We start from the raw sequence: 19990 nt of genomic DNA, 5'->3' as shown, positions 1-19990 counted from the left end.
ACCATACATCCTAATAAGAAAAAGACCTAAAGTAAATTATTCATTAATTAAAACGAACTGATTCTCATATTAGCCCAGATATTTGATTCACTACATATTAAATTATATTAACATTTATTGACTGGAGTAAGTGAAAAATAAAGGTTTTGGATGTGAGAAGTCAAAGTGAAGAAGCTTAAATATACAACAGACTAAGATTGATTTTATGCTCATAGAATGAATTCATGGAATTGGAAAATATTTTTTCAATGCTTCCAGAATTAGCACAATAAATTTCCTGAAAATTTAGTACTAACTTAAAGCCCAGGCACAATGTCCAAGCACAATCCCTAACAAGTTACTACTGATTTCCAAAAAAAAAAAAAAAAAAAAAAAGTACCGATTTTGTCTATAAAGAAAGACCATCACCATAATGCATGGTCGTCACAAATGAACAGTATGGTGGCTTCCAAAGTGGCTATCACAAGTATCTGTGAATCCTGTTTTTAAAAATCTATTTTTTTCCCTCTCTTAGGAGAACTCTATTCAAATGAATTTGGCTGGACGTGTGAGAAATTTCCAATGGTCCAGGCACAGCTGTTTGGGATCCTGTAGATGGAGCAATGTTTCCCAAATTGTTTTACAGAATATTAATTTCCAGAAAAATGCCCAGAAATATTTATAAGGGAGGAAAAGGTACATGGACAAATTACTACAGAATTCCTATAGGAAATACTGAGTTTAAACAAAGTGAAACAAGATTCTTTGTCATATGACTTATTTGAAACTCTACTAAGCTAAAGTACTCTGCTCTTCAATGAGAACCAAGTTTTAAGAATTTTCCAAACTTACTTGACAACAAAACCCTTTATTTGAAGTATGCCCATAAAGAGTTCATAGCACATTAATGGTCCAAAAAATGTAGTTTGGACAACAATGGCCTTAAACTTTTATAGGAAGGGTCTGAAGTTAATTATTTACTAATTCTTATTATTTACTAATTCAGTTGGCTGCAATCATAATTTAACAACTTAATGCAAACAGTGGCATTAAAAGCTGTAAAAAACAATCCATCATTTTTACCTTCCATATGGGTGGAAATTAAGTGTATTTATCTATATCTTTTAGAGAAGAGAACATCTCTAAAACACTAAAATAAAATACATTTATAGATGAAATAATACAATATCTTTAGAACTTCTTCATCGTAATACAGGGAAGGCAGTAGTGAGTGCCTAGAGGTCTGTATGGAGCAGGAATGGATATGAGCTGATGGAGCTGGGAGATGGGAACATAAGCGTTTAATACACTGTTTTATTTTTGTGTCATTTCTCAAAATGCCTATGCACCTAATAGCTTCTTAGAAAAAAGAAACTAAAAATAATGTAGATATGTGTTATATTCTGCAGAATAGCCATTATACCAATAGTAAATTCAGCTCAAGTGTCTAATGAGGAAAATAAAAACTGTTAAGGATGATATATATATGCCCTGTCAAATAGAACTCACTTATTTATAATGTATATTTGTCTGTGTTTATAGAAACATGTTTTCAATAAAGGACATAAAGGTTTTACATGTAAAATTTCTTAGTAGATAATATCATTTATACTTTATTGTTTTAAATCTCAATGGAAATAATTATGGAAACAAAATGCACCTTTTTTTTTTAATTTTTTAAATTTTTTTATTTTCTTATTTTTTTTTCATTTTTTTTTCAACTTTTTTTTTTTTGGGGGGGGGGGCGAGAAAGAAAGTACCTTTAAGGGGGGGGGGCAGAGAGAGAGGGAGACACAGAATCGGAAACAGGCTCCAGGCTCTGAGCCATCAGCCCAGAGCCTGACGTGGGGCTCGAACTCACGGACCGCGAGATCGTGACCTGGCTGAAGTCGGACGCTTAACCGACTGCGCCACCCAGGCGCCCCTTAAATTTTTTTAAATTTACATCCAAATTAGTTAGCATATAGTGCAACAATGATTTCAGGAATAGATTCCTTAGTGCCCCTTACCCCCATCCTCCCTCCCACAACCCCTCCAGTAACCCTCAGTTTGTTCTCCATATTTATGAGTCTCTTCTGTTTTATCCCCCTTCCTGTTTTTATATTATTTTTGTTTCCCTTCCCTTATGTTCATCTGTTTTGTCTCTTAAATTCCTCATATGAATTAAGTCATGGTATTTGTTTTTCTCTGACTAATTTCACTTAGCATAATACCCTCCAGTTCCATCCACGTAGTTGCAAATGGCAAGATTTCATTCTTTTTGATTGCCAAGTAATACTCCATTGTATATACATACCACATCTTCTTTATCCATTCATCCATCAATGGACATTTGGGCTCTTTCCATACTTTGGCTATTGTTGATAGTACTGCTATAAACATGGGGGTGCATGTGTCCCTTCGAAACAGCACACCTGTATCCCGTGGATCAATTACTGGGTCGTAGGGTAGTTCTATTTTTAGTTTTTTTTGAGGAACCTCCATACTGTTTTCCAGAGTGGCTGCACCAGGTTGCATTCCCAAAAATGCACCTTTTTCTAAAAAGCTATTATTTTACCAAAATATCATTTCCTAAGAGGCAAATATTAATACTGAAAAAAATGTAGTAAAATGAAATACTACATGAGCAAACTACATCTATTTTCTTAAAACTCTTATAATTGAATACTGGCATGCAAAACTAAATTTTTTTTTTTTGGCATGCATAACTAAATTAAAACCAAGTTTCTTAATGCTATAGTAATATATTAAGGCTGCATAATATAACTAACTTATTATGAATAGGTGTTACATAATAAACCAGATGGTTTAGTCACCACACTAAATCACTAAATGGTAGTACTATAAAAGAGAATGAAAAAAAGTTTTTAGACTTGCCTTCTCAAGGTATGAAATTACTTGTTCCCTTTGAATGTGCTCAAGATACAGCCTTGTGTTATTGAGATGTTGACCATCTGATTAACACATGAAGTAAGTCTATCCCTCTGCATATAAAAGTAAACTTCTTAAAGGTAACTTTTGTTCTTAATTTAATTTTCTGCTTAACAGGGTCAGGAGAACCAATTTCACTCAGCCTCAATTACAAACTGCCAATATTAAGTTTGAAAGTTCTCACATTTCAGGACAAACTACCATATTTTAAGAACTTTTTCCTCAACTAAATGAACCTAATAGACATAAAGCCTGTGGCATTCTTAAATTTATAATCTGTGAGTTATCTTTCTGGATGAAATATCTATAAAACATATACATATAATATATACAAATCTGACTTGAATATTATACAACTGCAGATAAATGAGGAAATAAATGAGGACCTAAATGTTCTAGACTCTAAAGGTTCTAAACTCTATAAAAAACACTTTATATAGTTTTTTTTATCAAAGTCCGTTATAAAATATAAATGGACTACAGTTTATTATTTATTCCTTAGGTACCTAGGAGAGTATTTTATGTATGGTAAGTGATAAATACTTGCTAAATGGTTTAAAACCAGAACAAAAACAACAGTGAAAAAGAAAATTTTCTAGTAACAACCTGGTCACCATAAATATGGAATTTGCTTTGTAAATGGGATAGGACTTCCAGGATTTGTAATTTCTAAGGCACACTTTATAACAGCATCAAACGATAGATTGATGCTTTGTTTTTTATCAACAGAAAAATTATATTTATCTTCCAAATGTTTTAAAATTACCTGTAAACATCCTATTCTTTATCAAATATTTACTCTACGTGCATAAGTAATAGGACAGTATATGTGGTGTTACAGAATTTCAGTAATTACGGTTACTTATTATCCTCGCTCTCAAAGAGATTAATACTGATAAAAATCTGAGACAAAATATGTATGGGGTGTGTGTATAATAATAGCTTATCTTTTTATGTTTGCATCGCCTTAGTATTTAATTAAGGCTAAAAATCAAGGAAGAATAATTATGTTAACTGCTGTTATCTGAATATTTATGTCACTCCAAAATTTGTGTTGAAATCCTAACCCCCAAAGGTATTAGTAGGTGCAGTCTTTGTGTACTGACTAGGTAATGAGGCTGAAGCCCTCATGAATAGGATCAGCACGCTTATAAAAGAGATCCCACAGACCCCCTCTACCTTGGGAGGATACAGCAAGAAAATGCCTGGTATGAACCATGAAGAGGACCTTCACCAGAATGGGACCATGCTGGTGCCTTGAGCTTGGTCTTCTCAGCCTCTAGAACTGTGAGCAACAAATTCTGGTTGTTTATAAAATACTAAGTTTATGGTATTTTGTTATAGCATCCCAAATGGACTAAGATAACCACATCACATCTACATCTTTGTAGACATTGCTGTCACTGCCACATGTTCTTTAAACATGTTATATATAAAGATTCATATATATATATATGCATTAATATAACTATTAATTATAAACTAATAATTGAATAATGAAATAATATAAATAGCCCACTAATAATGTCCCTTTTATTAGGCTGGAACTTAAATATCAAAATTCAAAATAGTTAAAAAGCTCAGGTTAAAATTACAAGTGGTAGGGGCACCTGGGTGCTCAGTTGGTTGAACATCTGACTCTTGATATTGGCTCAGGTCGTGCTCTCGCAGTTCCTGAGACCAAGCCTGAGTGAGGCTCTGCGCTGACACAGCAGAGCCTGCTTGGGATTCTCTCTCTCTCTCTCTCTCTCTCTCTCTCTCTCTCTGCCCCTCCCCTGTTCATGTCCTCTTTCAAAATAAATAAACCTTAAAAAAATTAAAAATAAAATAAAATTAATAAAATTAAAAGTGGCAGAGATGGAGATGTTCTCATCCATCTTAGATTTTAAAGTACTTAAAACAGAAATTGTATTTATCTAATCTATGTAGTTATTTTATTTATACAGGATTTGGCTTCTTAGTGGTAAATGAAGATAACAAATGTATAAACAATAAAATTTGTTTTGCAAATATTCAAATTTTTAAAATAAAAAAATGTAACAGAGGAAAACGAGAAAATTTATAAGGAAATAAAGGACTCCAAAGTTAAATTGCCTAATACAGTTCACTTGTAAATGTTTGATTTCCACATGTATTGTACTTACGCTTGTCTTTCAGTAAATATGATATCCATACTTTGTGTTTCTCGATCATTTTGAGCTTTAAGCTGAATAAAGAGTTAACACAGAAGTTAGTGATAAAAATTACCATTCAACTGAGCTACTTCTTTAAAAGGTATGCTGGTCATAAACAATTTGAGAGATTATCATAATCCTAACGCCACTGTCAAAGTTTAAAAAAAAAAAAAATACAGTACTTATTTCACTGAACGAACTACAACCCCTGGAAAAGGAAGTCTTTTTCACAGGCATTGTAATCTCAAACCAAAAATATTCACTGTTCTTTAGTGATCTATCAAATAATCCAACGTAAACTTAATTTATGTAAACAGAATCTAATATTTATTGGCTGTTCAACAATTGATTAGTAATATGCTGAATTAAGGGCCAACGCAAGTTTTATTCTTAAATTATTCAGAATTTTACCCTGAGTACTCCTATGTGACTCTACCTGTGCATATTCAGCCTAGAATTTTGACCTATCCCAAACAACTGACAAAACACATAAAGAGGTTTTCACATTTTACATTTGGCATGAAAAATATACTTTTAGTGGCGCCCAGCTGGCTTAGTGGGTAGAGTGCATGACTCTTCATCTTGGGGTTTTGAGTTCAAGGCCCACACTGGGTGCAGAGATTACTCAAAAATAAAATCCAAAATATATAGGATTATACATAGATTTATATAAATCTATATAAATATAAATATATCTATATACATATATTTAAGTTGGGAATTTTCCTGTGTTCTAAAGTTAAGACTAATTTCATGAAATTATCATGTTTTTAGAACTCTAATTTAGAAAGTCATTTTATAAATTCTATGCTTTCACAGAATAGTCTGATTGTATAAGCTCTAAACCATATTATAAACTATATAAAAGTTATATAAAGAAATTATAAGTTAGATAAACTATAAGCTATATGTATGTTAGTTTCTCCTAAATGTTTATAATCAAAATAAGTTAGCTTCTATCCTTTTGTCGTCTACCAAAGAATCTAAGAACAATGAACACAAAGTATCATTTATCAATCAAAAGTAGTATTATGTCTGGCATTATATAACTATTGACTTTTCTCTCTTTCTTATAAAACTTTGTAAAAGTGCAACTGTATTTCCAGTGAGTAGTCAGTTCCTTTTGTGCAAATACTGAACCAAAAGTATTGCAAACTAATTTATATGTAAGGAAATATAGACAAGACTCCCTAACTAACACTGTGTGTGAGACCAATTCAAACATGGCCTTGTAGAAAGATACTAAAGCATCTACTAGGGAGATATGACCAATAGGAAGAAATTTAAAAAGAGCAACTAAGGGGCCACTGGCTGGCTCAGTTGGTAAAGCATGCAATTCTTGACCTTGGTGTTGTGAGTTGGACCCCACACTGGGTATCGAGATTACTTTAAAATCTTTAATGGAAAAAAATGCAACTAAGGGAAGTCAACTATAATGGAAATATTTAAGATCAAAGTAATACCTATCTGTAAAGTGTGTAAGGTTTTATCAAACTATTTCTAGATATAAATGCTTTGTTTTGAGTGGTATGATCTATGTAAATCTATTACTTATACTTTTAAATTTTCTTACCATGTTGTAATCACTCATTACTTCTTCCATTTCAGTATTGGTATTAAGTTTATCTACCAACTAAAAACAAAGATACAAAAAAAAACATTATTAGTCTTCATAAATTTTCTCTATAATTCATAAATAGGTATTCAATCTTAAAACAATGAGTAGTCATTTAATTATTACTTCTAAATATTTTATCTTTTTTAATTTTATTATTATTTTTAATTTTATTTAAATCCAAGCCAGTTAACATATAGTGTAGTAATGGTTTCTGGAGCAGAATTTAGTGATTCATCACTTAAATATAATTCCCAGTGCTCATCCCAAAAAGTGCACTCCTAATGCTCATCACCCATTTAGTCCATCCCTCCAGCCAACACCCCTCCAAAAACCCTCAGTTTGTTCTCTGTATTTAAGAGTTTCTTATGACTTGCCTCCCTCTCTGTTTTTATCTTATTTTTCCTTCCTTTCCCCTATGTTCTATCTATTGTTTCTTAAATCCTACATATGAATGAAATCATATGATATTTATCTTTCTCTGACTGACTTATGTCGCTTAGCATAATACACTCTAGTTCTATCTCTGTTGTTGCAAATGGCATGATTTCATTCTTTTTAAAAAAAATTTTTTTTTTATTTAAAAAAAAATTTTTTTTTAACGTTTATTTATTTTTGAGACAGAGAGAAACAGAGCATGAACGGGGGAGGGTCAGAGAGGGAGGGAGACACAGAATCTGAAACACGCTCCAGGCTCTGAGCGGTCAGCACAGAGCATGACGCGGGGCTTGAACTCACGGACCGTGAGATCATGACCTGAGCCGAAGTCGGATGCTTAACTGACTGAGCCACCCAGGCGCCCCTAAAAAAATTTTTTAATGTTTTATTTTATTTTTGAGAGACAGAGAGAGAGAGTGTGTGTGAGTGGGCAAGGACAGAGAGAGAAGGAGACACAGAGTCCGAAGCAGGCTCCAGGCTCTGAGCTGTCAGCACAGAGCCCAATGTGGGGCTCGATCTCATGAACCACGAGGTCATGACCTGAGCTGAAGTCCAATGCTTAACTGACTGAGCCACCCCGATGCCCCATGATTTCATTCTTTTTGATCTCTAAATAATACTCCATTGCATATATATATCACATCTTCTTTATCCATTTGTCAGTCAATGGACATTTGGGCTCTTTCCATAATTTGGCTACTGTATATAGTGTATTTTATCTTCTAAGATAAAAACAAATATTGAGCTACCTAAGTATACACTATGCATTTGGCCAGTCACATTTTTAGGGTGGCAAAGTGAGCTTTGCCTGCTTTGAAAAGATGTTTGACCTTAAAAGGAGTGTCTAAAGAAGACAAAAAGTTTGGGGAATGTCAGTCACTCTCTTTTCTGCAGCAGAGAGCCTATTAACAGATTTACAAATTTATACCAGTGAGAATACAAAATGATTTTCTTGGTCTTCTAAAAATTAAAAACAACAACAACAACAACAACAACAACAACAACAACAAAAGCCAACAAGGTAAGGCACAAACACAACACCAGGTAAGCTTCCTTCAAAAAGTTAGGCAATGATAGCAATTGCTAACATATGTGCCTTCCACCAAACATTGTTCTGGACCCATTATATGTATCACTTAATTTTAACAATTACTCTCTAAAGTAGATATTATCCGCATTTTACAGATGAAGAAATTTATTTTTTTTAATTTTTTTATGAAATTTACTGTCAAATTGGTTTCCATACAACACCCAGTGCTCATCCCCAAAAATGCCCTCTTCAATACCCATCTCCCACCCCCCGTCAACCCTCAGTTTGTTCTCAGTTTTTAAGAGTCTCTTATGCTTTGGTTCTCTCCCACTCTAACCTCTTTTTTTTTTTTTCCTTCCCCTCCCCCATGGGTTTCTGTTAAGTTTCTCAGGATCCACATAAGAGTGAAAACATATGGTATCTGTCTTTCTCTGTATGGCTTATTTCACTTAGCATCACACTCTCCACTTCCATCCACGTTGCTACAAAGGGCCATATTTCATTCTTTCTCATTGCCACGTAGTACTCCATTGTGTATATAAACCACAATTTCTTTATTCATTCATCAGTTGATGGACATTTAGGCTCTTTCCATAAGAGAAAGGCTATTGTTGAGAGTGCTGCTATAAACATTGGGGTACAAGTGCCCCTATGCATCAGTACTCCTGTATCCCCTGGGTAAATTCCTAGCAGTGCTATTGCTGGGTCATAGGGTAGGTCTATTTTTAATTTTTTGAGGAAACTCCACGCTGTTTTCCAGAGTGGCTGCATCACTTTGCATTCCCACCAACAGTGCAAGAGGGTTCCCGTTTCTCCACAACCTCTCCAGCATCTATAGTCTCCTGATTGGTTCATTTTGGCCACTCTGACTGGCATGAGGTGATATCTGAGTGTGGTTTTGATTTGTATTTCCCTGATGAGGAGCGATGTTGAGCATCTTTTCATGTGCCTGTTGGCCATCCGGATGTCTTCTTTAGAGAAGTGTCTATTCATGTTTTCTGCCCATTTCTTCACTGGGTTATTTGCTTTTCGGGTGTGGAGTTTGGTGAGCTCTTTATAGATTTTGGATACTAGCCCTTTGTCCGATATGTCATTTGCAAATATCTTTTCCCATTCCGTTGGTTGCCTTTTAGTTTTGTTGGTTGTTTCCTTTGCTGTGCAGAAGCTTTTTATCTTCATGAGGTCCCAATAGTTCATTTTTGCTTTTAATTCCCTTGCCTTTGGGGATGTGTCAAGTAAGAAATTGCTACGGCTGAGGTCAGAGAGGTCTTTCTCCTCTAGGGTTTTGATGGTTTCCTGTCTCACATTCAGGTCTTTTATCCATTTTGAGTTTATTTTTGTGAATGGTGTGAGAAAGTGGTCTAGTTTCAACCTTCTGCATGTTGCTGTCCAGTTCTCCCAGCACCATTTGTTAAAGAGACTGTCTTTTTTCCATTGGATATTCTTTCCTGCTTTGTCAAAGATTAGTTGGCCATACTTTTGTGGGTCTAGTTCTGGGGTTTCTATTCTATTCCATTGGTCTATGTGTCTGTGTTTGTGCCAATACCATGATGTCTTGATAATTACAGCTTTGTACTAGAGGCTAAAGTCTGGGATTGTGATGCCTCCTGCTTTGGTCTTCTTCTTCAAAATTACTTTGGTATTCGGGGCCTTTTGTGGTTCCATACAAATTTTAGGATTGCTTGTTCTAGCTTCGAGAAGAATGCTGGTGCAATTTTGATTGGGATTGCATTGAATGTGTAGATAGCTTTGGGTAGTATTGATATTTTGACAATATTTATTCTTCCAACCCATGAGCACGGAATGTTTTTCCATTTCTTTATATCTTCTTCAATTTCCTTCATAAGCTTTCTATAGTTTTCAGCATACAGATCTTTTACATCTTTGGTTAGATTTATTCCTAGGTATTTTATGCTTCTTGGTGCAATTGTGAATGGGATCAGTTTCTTTATTTGTCTTTCTGTTGCTTCATTATTAGTGTATAAGAATGCAACTGATTTCTGTACATGGATTTTGTATCCTGTGACTTTGCTGAATTCATGTACCAGTTCTAGCAGACTTTTGGTGGAGTCTATCGGATTTCCAATGTATAATATCGTGTCATCTGCAAAAAGTGAAAGCTTAACTTCATCTTTGCCAATTTTGATGCCTTTGATTTCCTTTTGTCGTCTGATTGCTGATGCGAGAACTTCCAACACTATGTTAAACAACAGTGGTGAAGAGTGGACATCTCTGTCATGTTCCTGATCTCAGGGAAAAAGCTCTCAGTTTTTCCCCACTGAGGATGATGTTAGCTGTGGGCTTTTCATAAATGGCTTTCATGATGTTTAAGTATGTTCCTTCTATCCCGACTTTCTTGAAAGTGTTTATTTATTTATTTTTTTAAATTTTTTTTTCAACGTTTATTTATTTTTGGGACAGAGAGAGACAGAGCATGAATGGGGGAGGGGCAGAGAGAGAGGGAGACACAGAATCGGAAACAGGCTCCAGGCTCTGAGCCATCAGCCCAGAGCCCGATGCGGGGCTCGAACTCCCGGACCGCGAGATCGTGACCTGGCTGAAGTCAGATGCTTAACCGACTGCGCCACCCAGGCGCCCCTTGAAAGTGTTTATTAAGAAAGGATGCTGAACTTTGTCAAATGCTTTTTCTGCATCAATTGACAGGATCATATGGTTCTTATCTTTTATTAATGTGATGTATCACATTGATTGATTTGCGAATGTTGAACCAGCCCTGCATCCCAGGAATGAATCCCACTTGATCATGGTGAATAATTCTTTTTATATGCTGTTGAATTCGATTTGCTAGTATCTTATTGAGAGTTTTTGCATCCATATTCATCAGGGATATTGGCCTGTAGTTCTCTTTTTTTTACTGGGTCTCTATCTGGTTTAGGAATCAAAGTAATACTGGCTTCATAGAATGAGTCTGGAAGTTTTCCTTCCCTTTCTATTTTTTGGAATAGCTTGAGAAGGATAGGTATTATCTCTGCTTTAAACGTCTGGTAGAACTCCCCTGGGAAGCCATTTGGTCCTGGACTCTTATTTGTTGGGAGATTTTTGATAACTGATTCAATTTCTTCACTGATTATGGGTCCGTTCTGTTCAAGCTTTCTATTTCCTCCTGATTGAGTTTTGGAAGTGTGTGGGTGTTTAGGAATTTGTCCATTTCTTCCAGGTTGTCCAATTTGTTGGCATATAATTTTTCATAGTATTCCCTGATAGTTGCTTATATTTCTGAGGGATTGGTTGTAATAATTCCATTTTCATTCACGATTTTATCTATTTGGGTCATCTCCCTTTTCTTTTTGAGAAGCCTGGCTAGAGGTTTATCAATTTTGTTTATTTTTTCAAAAAACCAACTCTTGGTTTCGTTGATCTGCTCTACAGTTTTTTTAGATTCTATATTGTTTATTCCTGCTGTGATCTTTCTTCTTCTGTTGGTTTTGGGGTGTCTTTGCTGCTCTGTTTCTATTTCCTTTAGGTGTGCTGTTAGATCTTGTATTTGGGATTTTTCTTGTTTCTTGAGATAGGCCTGGATTGCAATGTATTTTCCTCTCAGGACTGCCTTCGCTGCATCCCAAAGCATTTGGATTGTTGTATTTTCATTTTCGTTTGTTTCCATATATTTCTTAATTTCTTCTCTACTTGCCTGGTTGACCCATTCATTCTTTAGTAGGGTGTTCTTTAACCTCCATGCTTTTGAAGGTTTTCCAGACTTTTTCCTGTGGTTGATTTCAAGCTTCATCGCATTGTGGTCTGAAAGTATGCATGGTATGATCTCAATTCTTGTATATTTATGAAGGGCTGTTTTGTGACCCAGTATGTGATCTATCTTGGAGAATGTTCCATGTGCACTTGAGAAGAAAGTATATTCTGTTGCTTTGGGATGCATAGTTCTAAATATAGCATATAAAGAAATTCAGCAAGTTGTGGAACCAGAATTTGAATAGGAAGGCTACTTGGGAATGCAAGCTGATGCAGCCATTCTGGAAAACAGTATGCAGGTTCCTCAAAAAACTAAAAATAGAACTACCCTACCACCCAGCAATTGAACTACTAGGCATTTATCCAAGGGATACAGGTTTGCTGTTTCGAAGGGACACATGCACCACCATGTTTACAGCAGCACTATCAACAAAAGCCAAAGTATGGAAAGAGCCCAAATGTCCATCAATGGATGAATGGATGAATAGGAAGGCTATTAAAAGCAAATTATTTGGGTATAATTTTTTCTGAAACACCAAGCTTTATTATGGTACTATGTATTAGTTTATAGAATATTTCACTTCTGATATGAATAGTAAGTACTAATAAACCCTAACATTTGAGATCTTACTATATGTTAGATATCAGCTAAATGTTTTCCCTGTATCAGTTGTTAGGTCATTATACCTGCAAACAACATATTTCACACATTATTAATATCTTTACATAAGTAATTTACCTAAGGCATTCCAGTACAGCTAAATGATTTTATCTAATGTCATTTCATATTTTATAAAAAACTTCCTCATATTTAGAACAAAACATTTACTAAAAAAAAAATCTGTACTGAATACTAGGCTCTACAAAATGTTCATTATGGATTATACAGTTAAACAGATTTGAGAAGTACAGTATTCCATAAGCAGCAAAATTTGTTTATAAGTACAATATAACAATATCAAGTAGGTATAGCATAATTTACCCAACCATTATGATAGAATGTTTCTTGTTTTATGTAACACTATTTTTTAACAGAAGTGAGATAAAAGTTTTCCCCTTTAAGACCAAATGCCATTGCCATGTAGAGCACCTACAGAGTTAGAAGAAAGAAAATTCTGACACTAGAAAGTGTAATGGGGCCAAGACCACCCCAAAGATTGCGACAGTTATGAACAAAGCCAAGAAGATTAGGAAAAATCCTTGGTGGAACTATGTTTATGTTACATACTCTATTTTGGCAGAAGGCAACCACTGTATTTTGGATGAAACATAAGAATGGAGGTAGAATCTGTGCACTACATAATTAAAATTTTTAATATTTCATAATAAAAACCATCCATAGAGAGATAAAATGTTTTTTTATAGAAATGACAGTTAATACCCAATAAATTTTAGCTACTTTAAAAATGATTATTTTAATACTGTTAGGGAAAATATGTATCTGCAAGTAAATGTATTTTCTTAAGACTGGAAGAATACATATCTGTTAGGCCAAATGATTTCTGGTGAGAAAAATGAGGGAAAAGCAAAGGGAGGCTTTAATCTCTATACTCTCCCTTGTTACAATCTTTCACCGTAAGCATACATTCATGTATTATTTAGTATCTAAAATAATATATTTTTAAAGTGGTAAAAAACAATGGAAATATTCAAAAAAATCTCAGAAAAGGGCAAATACCATATTGTAGTCTGCTAGTTGTCCTTGAAACTCTTTGATTTCAACAGCTAAAGTCTCAGCTCTGTAAGCGTAAAACAAATACATTCATAAACACCTAAATAAGAAGAACATTATAAACATTATGTATAATTACAAATTTGGTATTAAACTTCTGAAGCATATTACATTGAATATTGCTCTTAAAAAGACCTTGCATAATTTTAACTGCAAAACTACTCACCTCTTTTCATATGACAAATATACTGAATTCTCTTGATTGTACATTTCTATTTCTTTCTGAAGTTTATTAATTTCTGTTGTAAGTTCACTTATTTTACTTCTAAATGGAAAGAAATAAAAAAGTCAGCAATAATCCTAATCCAGAAAAGAGCCTTTCTAGTCAAGCAAATTTTTCATAAATGTGTAACAATAATATAAATGGTTTTGTGAAAGTTCACTAAAAAAAGAAAAACAATTTATGTGGCCTGTTTGACTAAAATGAGGCATATCCCAAATGATAAGAAACTGAAATAGATTCTCTGATCATTAAGATGAAATAGGACCAGAATGTAAGCCTGGTCAAAATAACAGTCTATAGACACAACTAGATGCCTAATTGTCATCCTCACAGCTCCTGCTACTCTCTAAGGTGGGGCTTCTCAAAAGCCGCACTGCTGACAGTTTAGGTCAGTAAAGGATACTCTGGCAGTGGGGAAGGGCTATCCTATGCACTGTACAATGCTTAACAGCATCCCTGGTCAAGTTGTCAGTAGCACACACCCCAACCCTAGCTGTGACAACCAAAAATATGTCCAAAAATCACCAAATGTTCCCTGGGGGGCAAAAATCATGGACAGTTGAGAACTAGTGCTATAGAGTCAAACAATTACAAAAATACCTAGACCCATTTTTTTGATACAAAAGCACAAATCCTGGAAAAGTGAGGATATGCAATGCTGACAAATAGCTCTATATCCTTTCTTTCTTTTGATTAAAAAGTGGCTGGATATGAAGAGATGCTATGTAAGTGCTGGCCTCATGCTGATGATAGCATTAAGGAGTGGTGGGGAAAACCTACACTTCTCTCTATTGCCTTCTAGAAGTTTGAGACCCATAAAGGATCCTGATAATTGACAAACAAAAGACTGCAGAAGAAATGAAAAAGAAAACAGAGGTTTTAGGACATGATAGAAGGATGGATTAAATGCAATGGAAATAGTAGACAAAGATATAGATGATGAACCAAGAACAAAATACAATAAAGCAGAAAAATGAAGACTGAACAGTAGGACATCTGAACAAAAAAAGGTAGATAAAGAATATGAAAAAAGTTCTCAATTTAGAGCTTCATTCTTAGAGACATAATGAACTTCATGAATTAATTAAAATTAGGTTACATTTGTGGCAACTGACCAATTATACATTTATGTAAAACTCTGCACTAAAATATTGTAAGTATATGCATTTTCCCTTATTAGATACAACTGATGACATTTCAGTGGTATGAATAATATATTTCATAGTAGTTAGTGAAAGAAGCATAATAAAAGATGATTCTTATCATTATATGATAGTGAACTTGACATAAATTAATTCACACACATGCAAACAAATACAATTTAAAATCTCGACCTATTTGTACTATTTCATATATTTTGTAGCACAGCCAAATTAACCAGAAATTATAACACAAAATAATTATTAAAAATCAACAGACACCTAACTATCTTAATAAGCACCAGTGTTAAAACTTCATGACCATGCATAGGAAAAAAAAATGTTTATTGAACATACCGAAGAAGTCCAAGATAATAAGATTTGTCTAAAATTTGCCTCTGGGGACCTAAAAAAATTTTTTTTAATTATTAGTGTTCAGTTTGGAAATACCACCAAAATAGTAAAGCCAAAGCACAACCACAATTACACTCCACAATTCTGTTAAGTCCTTATTTATGCCCCAATAAATCTGATAATCAAGATGACAGACTGAATCAATTGAAAAGACAACTGGGGTGCCTGGCTGGCTCTGTTGGTAAAGCACGTGACTTGTCATCTTAAGGGTCATGAGTTCAAGCCCCATGTTGAGCATGGAGCCTGCTTAAAAAAAAAAATGGAAAAGAGAACTAATATCTTAGCATCATAACATAATGGAAACTTGAATTAAGATCACAAAAATGGGACTAAAGGTAGGGGTGTTAAGACAGGAAGTACACTCTACAGGTCAGGTTAACTGAATGCAAACTCAATCTAAGAAAGTCTAGGCACACCAGGGTGGCTCAACAAATCAAGTGGCTGACTCTTGATTTCAGCCCAGGTCATGATCTCATGGTTCGTGAGCATGTGCAGAGCCTGCTTGAGATTCTTTCTCCCTCTCTCTCTCTCTCTCTCTCTGCCCCACCCCTGCAGTCTCTCTCAATCTGTTTCTCCCTCAAAATAAATAAATATTTTTCAAAAAGTCTAGAACAGGGTTATCCAATAGAACTTTTTGCAACAATGGAAATATTCTATACCAACACTGTCCAATAAAGCAGCTACTTGGAATTATTAAACACTTGAAATGTGACTGATGATAGCAGAGAACTGAATCTTTTATTTAATTTTAATTATTAAATTTAAATAGCTACAAGTAGCTATTAACTATCATAAAGCACAGTGAAGATTTAGACTGTGGATTTCTCAATGCAAGAGATTATGATTTTTCATAATTTGTCTTAGAGACCGTTTTTTTAGAAACATGATCTTATTTCAGTTATTTCAGCAGGACTAAGAAAGTACCCCTAGGTTAAATGTCCAAACCTTGAGAGAGGTGACCTTGCAAAGTGGAAAAAGTAAGGATAGAGAGTAGTAACTGTGAGGTCTATGATCAGAAGAGGGAGAGAAGACTAGACAATGATATAATTTTGACATTTCTTCACAGTATTGATATCAAGCAAGCATTTCTAAAAAATTGTGGTTTTTTTTTTTTAAGTTTATTTATTTTGAGAGAGAGAGGGGGAACCAGTGGGAGAGGGGCAAAGAGAGGACAGAGGATCCAAAGTGGACTCTGCACTAACAGCAGAGAGCACTCAAACCCACAAACTCACAAACTGTGATATCATGACCTAAGCTGAAGTCAGATGCTAACCAACTGAGCCACCCACATACCCCTAAATAATTGTTTTTTAATATTTAGTGAGCTAAGTGGTATTATAATAAAGTAAAAAAAATTTAAGTCTCCTGAAAGGCATGGCATACTATATTACAAAAGGTAGCATCATATCTTATAATTAATTTTGTCCCAGTAGAATATCTTCATCCCTGATAAGTCATCTGTCACAAATACAGAAAATAAAAAACTCATTATAAAGCAGTTTACCATGCTTTGATTTGTATGTATCACAGACCAATTTTTGAATCATAAGTGTACCATTATGCTTTTTTAAACACATACATAGGCCTAAGGAAAGATGCAGTAAAAAACTGTGTTAGCTTCAATTCCTTACTTAAGAAGTTACACATTATAATGGATTATTAATTATTAGAAAAGTAACACTTCTTGAGTCATTTATCATAAATACACAAATACCTTAATAGTGTCATTTTGATATGGAAACAATCAAAAAATATTTCAGAATATTTCTATGTAGTACTAGAAACCTAATTTTCATTCCTGAGCTTTTCTTCAAATTATTTCAAATTTCTTCAAGTTATAGTAAAGCTCCATATTTAGAAAAATGATGATTAAAGTTCACAGTGTATTTTCACAGCACTTTTATTTAACCATCACCATAATTTTGTGAATCAAGGAATAAAAATTGAATAAAATGGCCTCTTTATACTTCTTGGCTAACTAATATGGTACTGCAATACTATTTTTTTTTTTTAGTGTTTGTTTATTTTTGAGAGACCTCAAGTTGGGGAGGGGCTGAGGAGGGGGTGGACAGAGGATCCTAAGCGGGCTCCATGTAACAGCAGCAACCCCAACACGGGCTTGAACTCACAAACCGCAACATCATGACCTGAGCTGAAGACAGACACTAGTAACCAACTGAGCCACCCAGGTTCCCCCAGTAATATGGTACTGTGATACTTCTTATACAAAATATACTCGTCTTTTTAAAAGAGATACCTTTCATTCCAGTTTTCATTCCACTCAAACCTTGTTGTGTTACAGGACGATCAGCAACTTTGATTTGAGAAGACAGAACTCCCCCTGTCCCAATGGTACCACCACGAGAGCCTGGTCTTGCTGTTCCAGGTGGTATCTAAATGAAAAACATGATTTCAGTTTTAGTAAACTAGAAAAACACTATACCTCTAGTACTGTTATGACAGCAAAGAGATTATTTTTTAAAAATTAAAATTACATTTAATTTGTAAAGTATTCCTTACATTTTTGAATTCCCAAAATAGGACATATTAAATAAAAGTCTTTAACATTTAAAATTCTATGAACAATAGATGCCGGCAGCCAAGCTCTCCAACCAGCCTGATGGCAGGGCCCAGACGGTGGATGGATCGGGACTGCAGGGCGGCCCACCGACAGTGAAGCTTCTTGTACTCCTGCTTTTATGTAATTTGGCCTTAGCATTGGTCAGGGCAGCCCCCCTACCAATCAAAGTACCTGGGGGAATTGTCTGTTGGTGAATTGCCCACGACATGCCCCCAGGGAAAAGAACCACTGGGGAAAGAAAGAAGATACCCCAAGAAAATCATGCAGCCCTACATCTCGCCCTTGCCACCCCCTATAAAGACTCCTCTACCTAAAGGAAGGATATTTCCCAGCCAAGGAGGGAACAAATGGATTTGAAAGCCCCACTCCGGCAACAAAGGAGTGTATCTATGGATACAAGTTACTCCAACCCTAGGCCCACCTGGCCCCCAGGAGACATTCAAGATGATGATTGGACCTGGTGCGTTAAGGTACAGAATGGTTCATTAGTTCCTAGGTATACATTGTCTCTCTGGGAACACATGAGGCGTGGGTTCCCAGGGTCCTCTTGGCTCCCTCCCGGCACCCCAGACCAAAGCAAAAACTTTTGTTCCTTATACCGCAAATTGTTCAAAAAAACAATTAAGAAGTCCTGTCCCTGTAAGTGTTCCACTTGAGGTATTGAGAGATAGAGGACCTTTCATGAAAATAGCAAAGCAAATGCTTTATAGATTATAGATAAACATAGATACATAATGAAATAATGTGAAGAAATTAATCAATAAGCAAAGGGCAGGAGGGAACATTACAAGAAAATAACCATGTTGTTCCTTAATGGGTGATTACACATAGGAACATTTTTAGAATTAGGTAATGCCAGAAAAATAGATGACGCATGCTACAAGGAAATTGCTAACAAATATAATGCCACGTTTGCCACGATAAAGCGGCCAAACACACTGCTGTTGTCTGTGTCCATTTTTTATTTTTTCACCGGCACCATTCATCCTTCGGGAATCCCTGGATCTGCTGGGGCTGGACCCCGGCAATTAGATAGTACATTCCTTTAAAATTTAAAATTTTAGAGGAGTTAAGATGGCAGAGAAGTAGGGTTACAGGGATTTCCCTTCCCTTCCCTTCCCTCAAACACAGCTGTATTGAGGTCAGAACACTTGGAACACTAAGGAAATCAATCTGTGGAGTGAGAGAAAAGTCTCCACAGGTAAGGGAGACAGCTCAGCAGGACACAGATGCATTATGTGAACTGGGGGAGATAAAACAGCGTAGGCACAGAGGGGAAGGAGCCCCTTCTGTGGAGAAACAAAACAGAGAGAAAGAAAGGCTGTGGATTGTGGTATTGTGCTAGTACAAGAGAAAAACTTCTCTGGACCATGGACTGGGGGAAAAAAATACTGAGAGTGCCAGTTTCTACTTTGCAAACAGCCTTAGGAATTGAAGATCAAAGATAGGAGCTTTCAAAAGTGTGCAAATTTCGCCAGACTGAAGTCACTGCAGCTTCCATGTACGCAAGCCTGGGGGGGGGAAGAGGGAGCTGGCCCCAGGGCACAGTAGCAATCTCAGGGGCATGCTGAGAGGTAACAGTCTCCTTCCTCCAATACTGTGGGAAGAGGGTCTATGGCCCCACCAAGGACAAAAGACCCTTCAGGTGCCAGCAGGGCTGAGTGGTGCTACACCAAAATGGAATCCACGTGGTACAGGGCCCCTTAAGACATCAGGTTCTGAATCTTAGCCAAGAGCCTAAGAGGTGCAGGAGACTGTGGAGAACAGGCTGACCACCAGCACTATTCTGTAAGGGCTGCCTGAACAGCATGGTTTGAGAAACCCAGTCCAGGGAGGAGAGACTGGGGTGTTGCCATTTTTCTCCTCATCACCAACACAGTGGGGATTGAGGGAACAGAACAGTTGCCCCCAGTGGAGGCGGGACTGGTTTACACCAGACCCGCCCCTCGTGTCTAGCAATCTGGCAACTGCTCACCTACTGGAGTGGGAATGACACTGACTGAACCAGACAGTCCCTCCTCCAGAC

At 35.7% G+C, this 19990-nt stretch overlaps 1 protein-coding gene across 3 annotated transcripts in view; it reads right to left on the bottom strand.

Moving 5' to 3' along the window:
* The window catches only part of IFT74 (intraflagellar transport 74), an 89085-nt gene that overhangs the window by 56814 nt on the left and 12281 nt on the right, over window positions 1-19990 (bottom strand). For all 3 annotated transcript variants that reach the window (XM_040481406.1, XM_040481408.1, XM_040481407.1), the window contains exons 3-8: window positions 17641-17776; window positions 15327-15375; window positions 13774-13872; window positions 13554-13614; window positions 6658-6717; window positions 5055-5116 (exon numbers count right to left, since the gene is read on the bottom strand). In XM_040481406.1, coding sequence (XP_040337340.1) covers window positions 5055-5116; window positions 6658-6717; window positions 13554-13614; window positions 13774-13872; window positions 15327-15375; window positions 17641-17776 — 467 coding nt within the window. The remainder of the gene's footprint in view (window positions 1-5054; window positions 5117-6657; window positions 6718-13553; window positions 13615-13773; window positions 13873-15326; window positions 15376-17640; window positions 17777-19990) is intronic.

Source organism: Herpailurus yagouaroundi, unplaced genomic scaffold (assembly GCF_014898765.1).
Source record: "Herpailurus yagouaroundi ecotype Mexico unplaced genomic scaffold, PumYag 160, whole genome shotgun sequence".
In the NCBI taxonomy this organism is placed as follows: domain Eukaryota; kingdom Metazoa; phylum Chordata; class Mammalia; order Carnivora; family Felidae; genus Herpailurus; species Herpailurus yagouaroundi.
The sequence above is the reverse complement of the archived record's forward strand: the minus strand, read 5'-3'. Positions and strand labels throughout refer to the sequence as shown.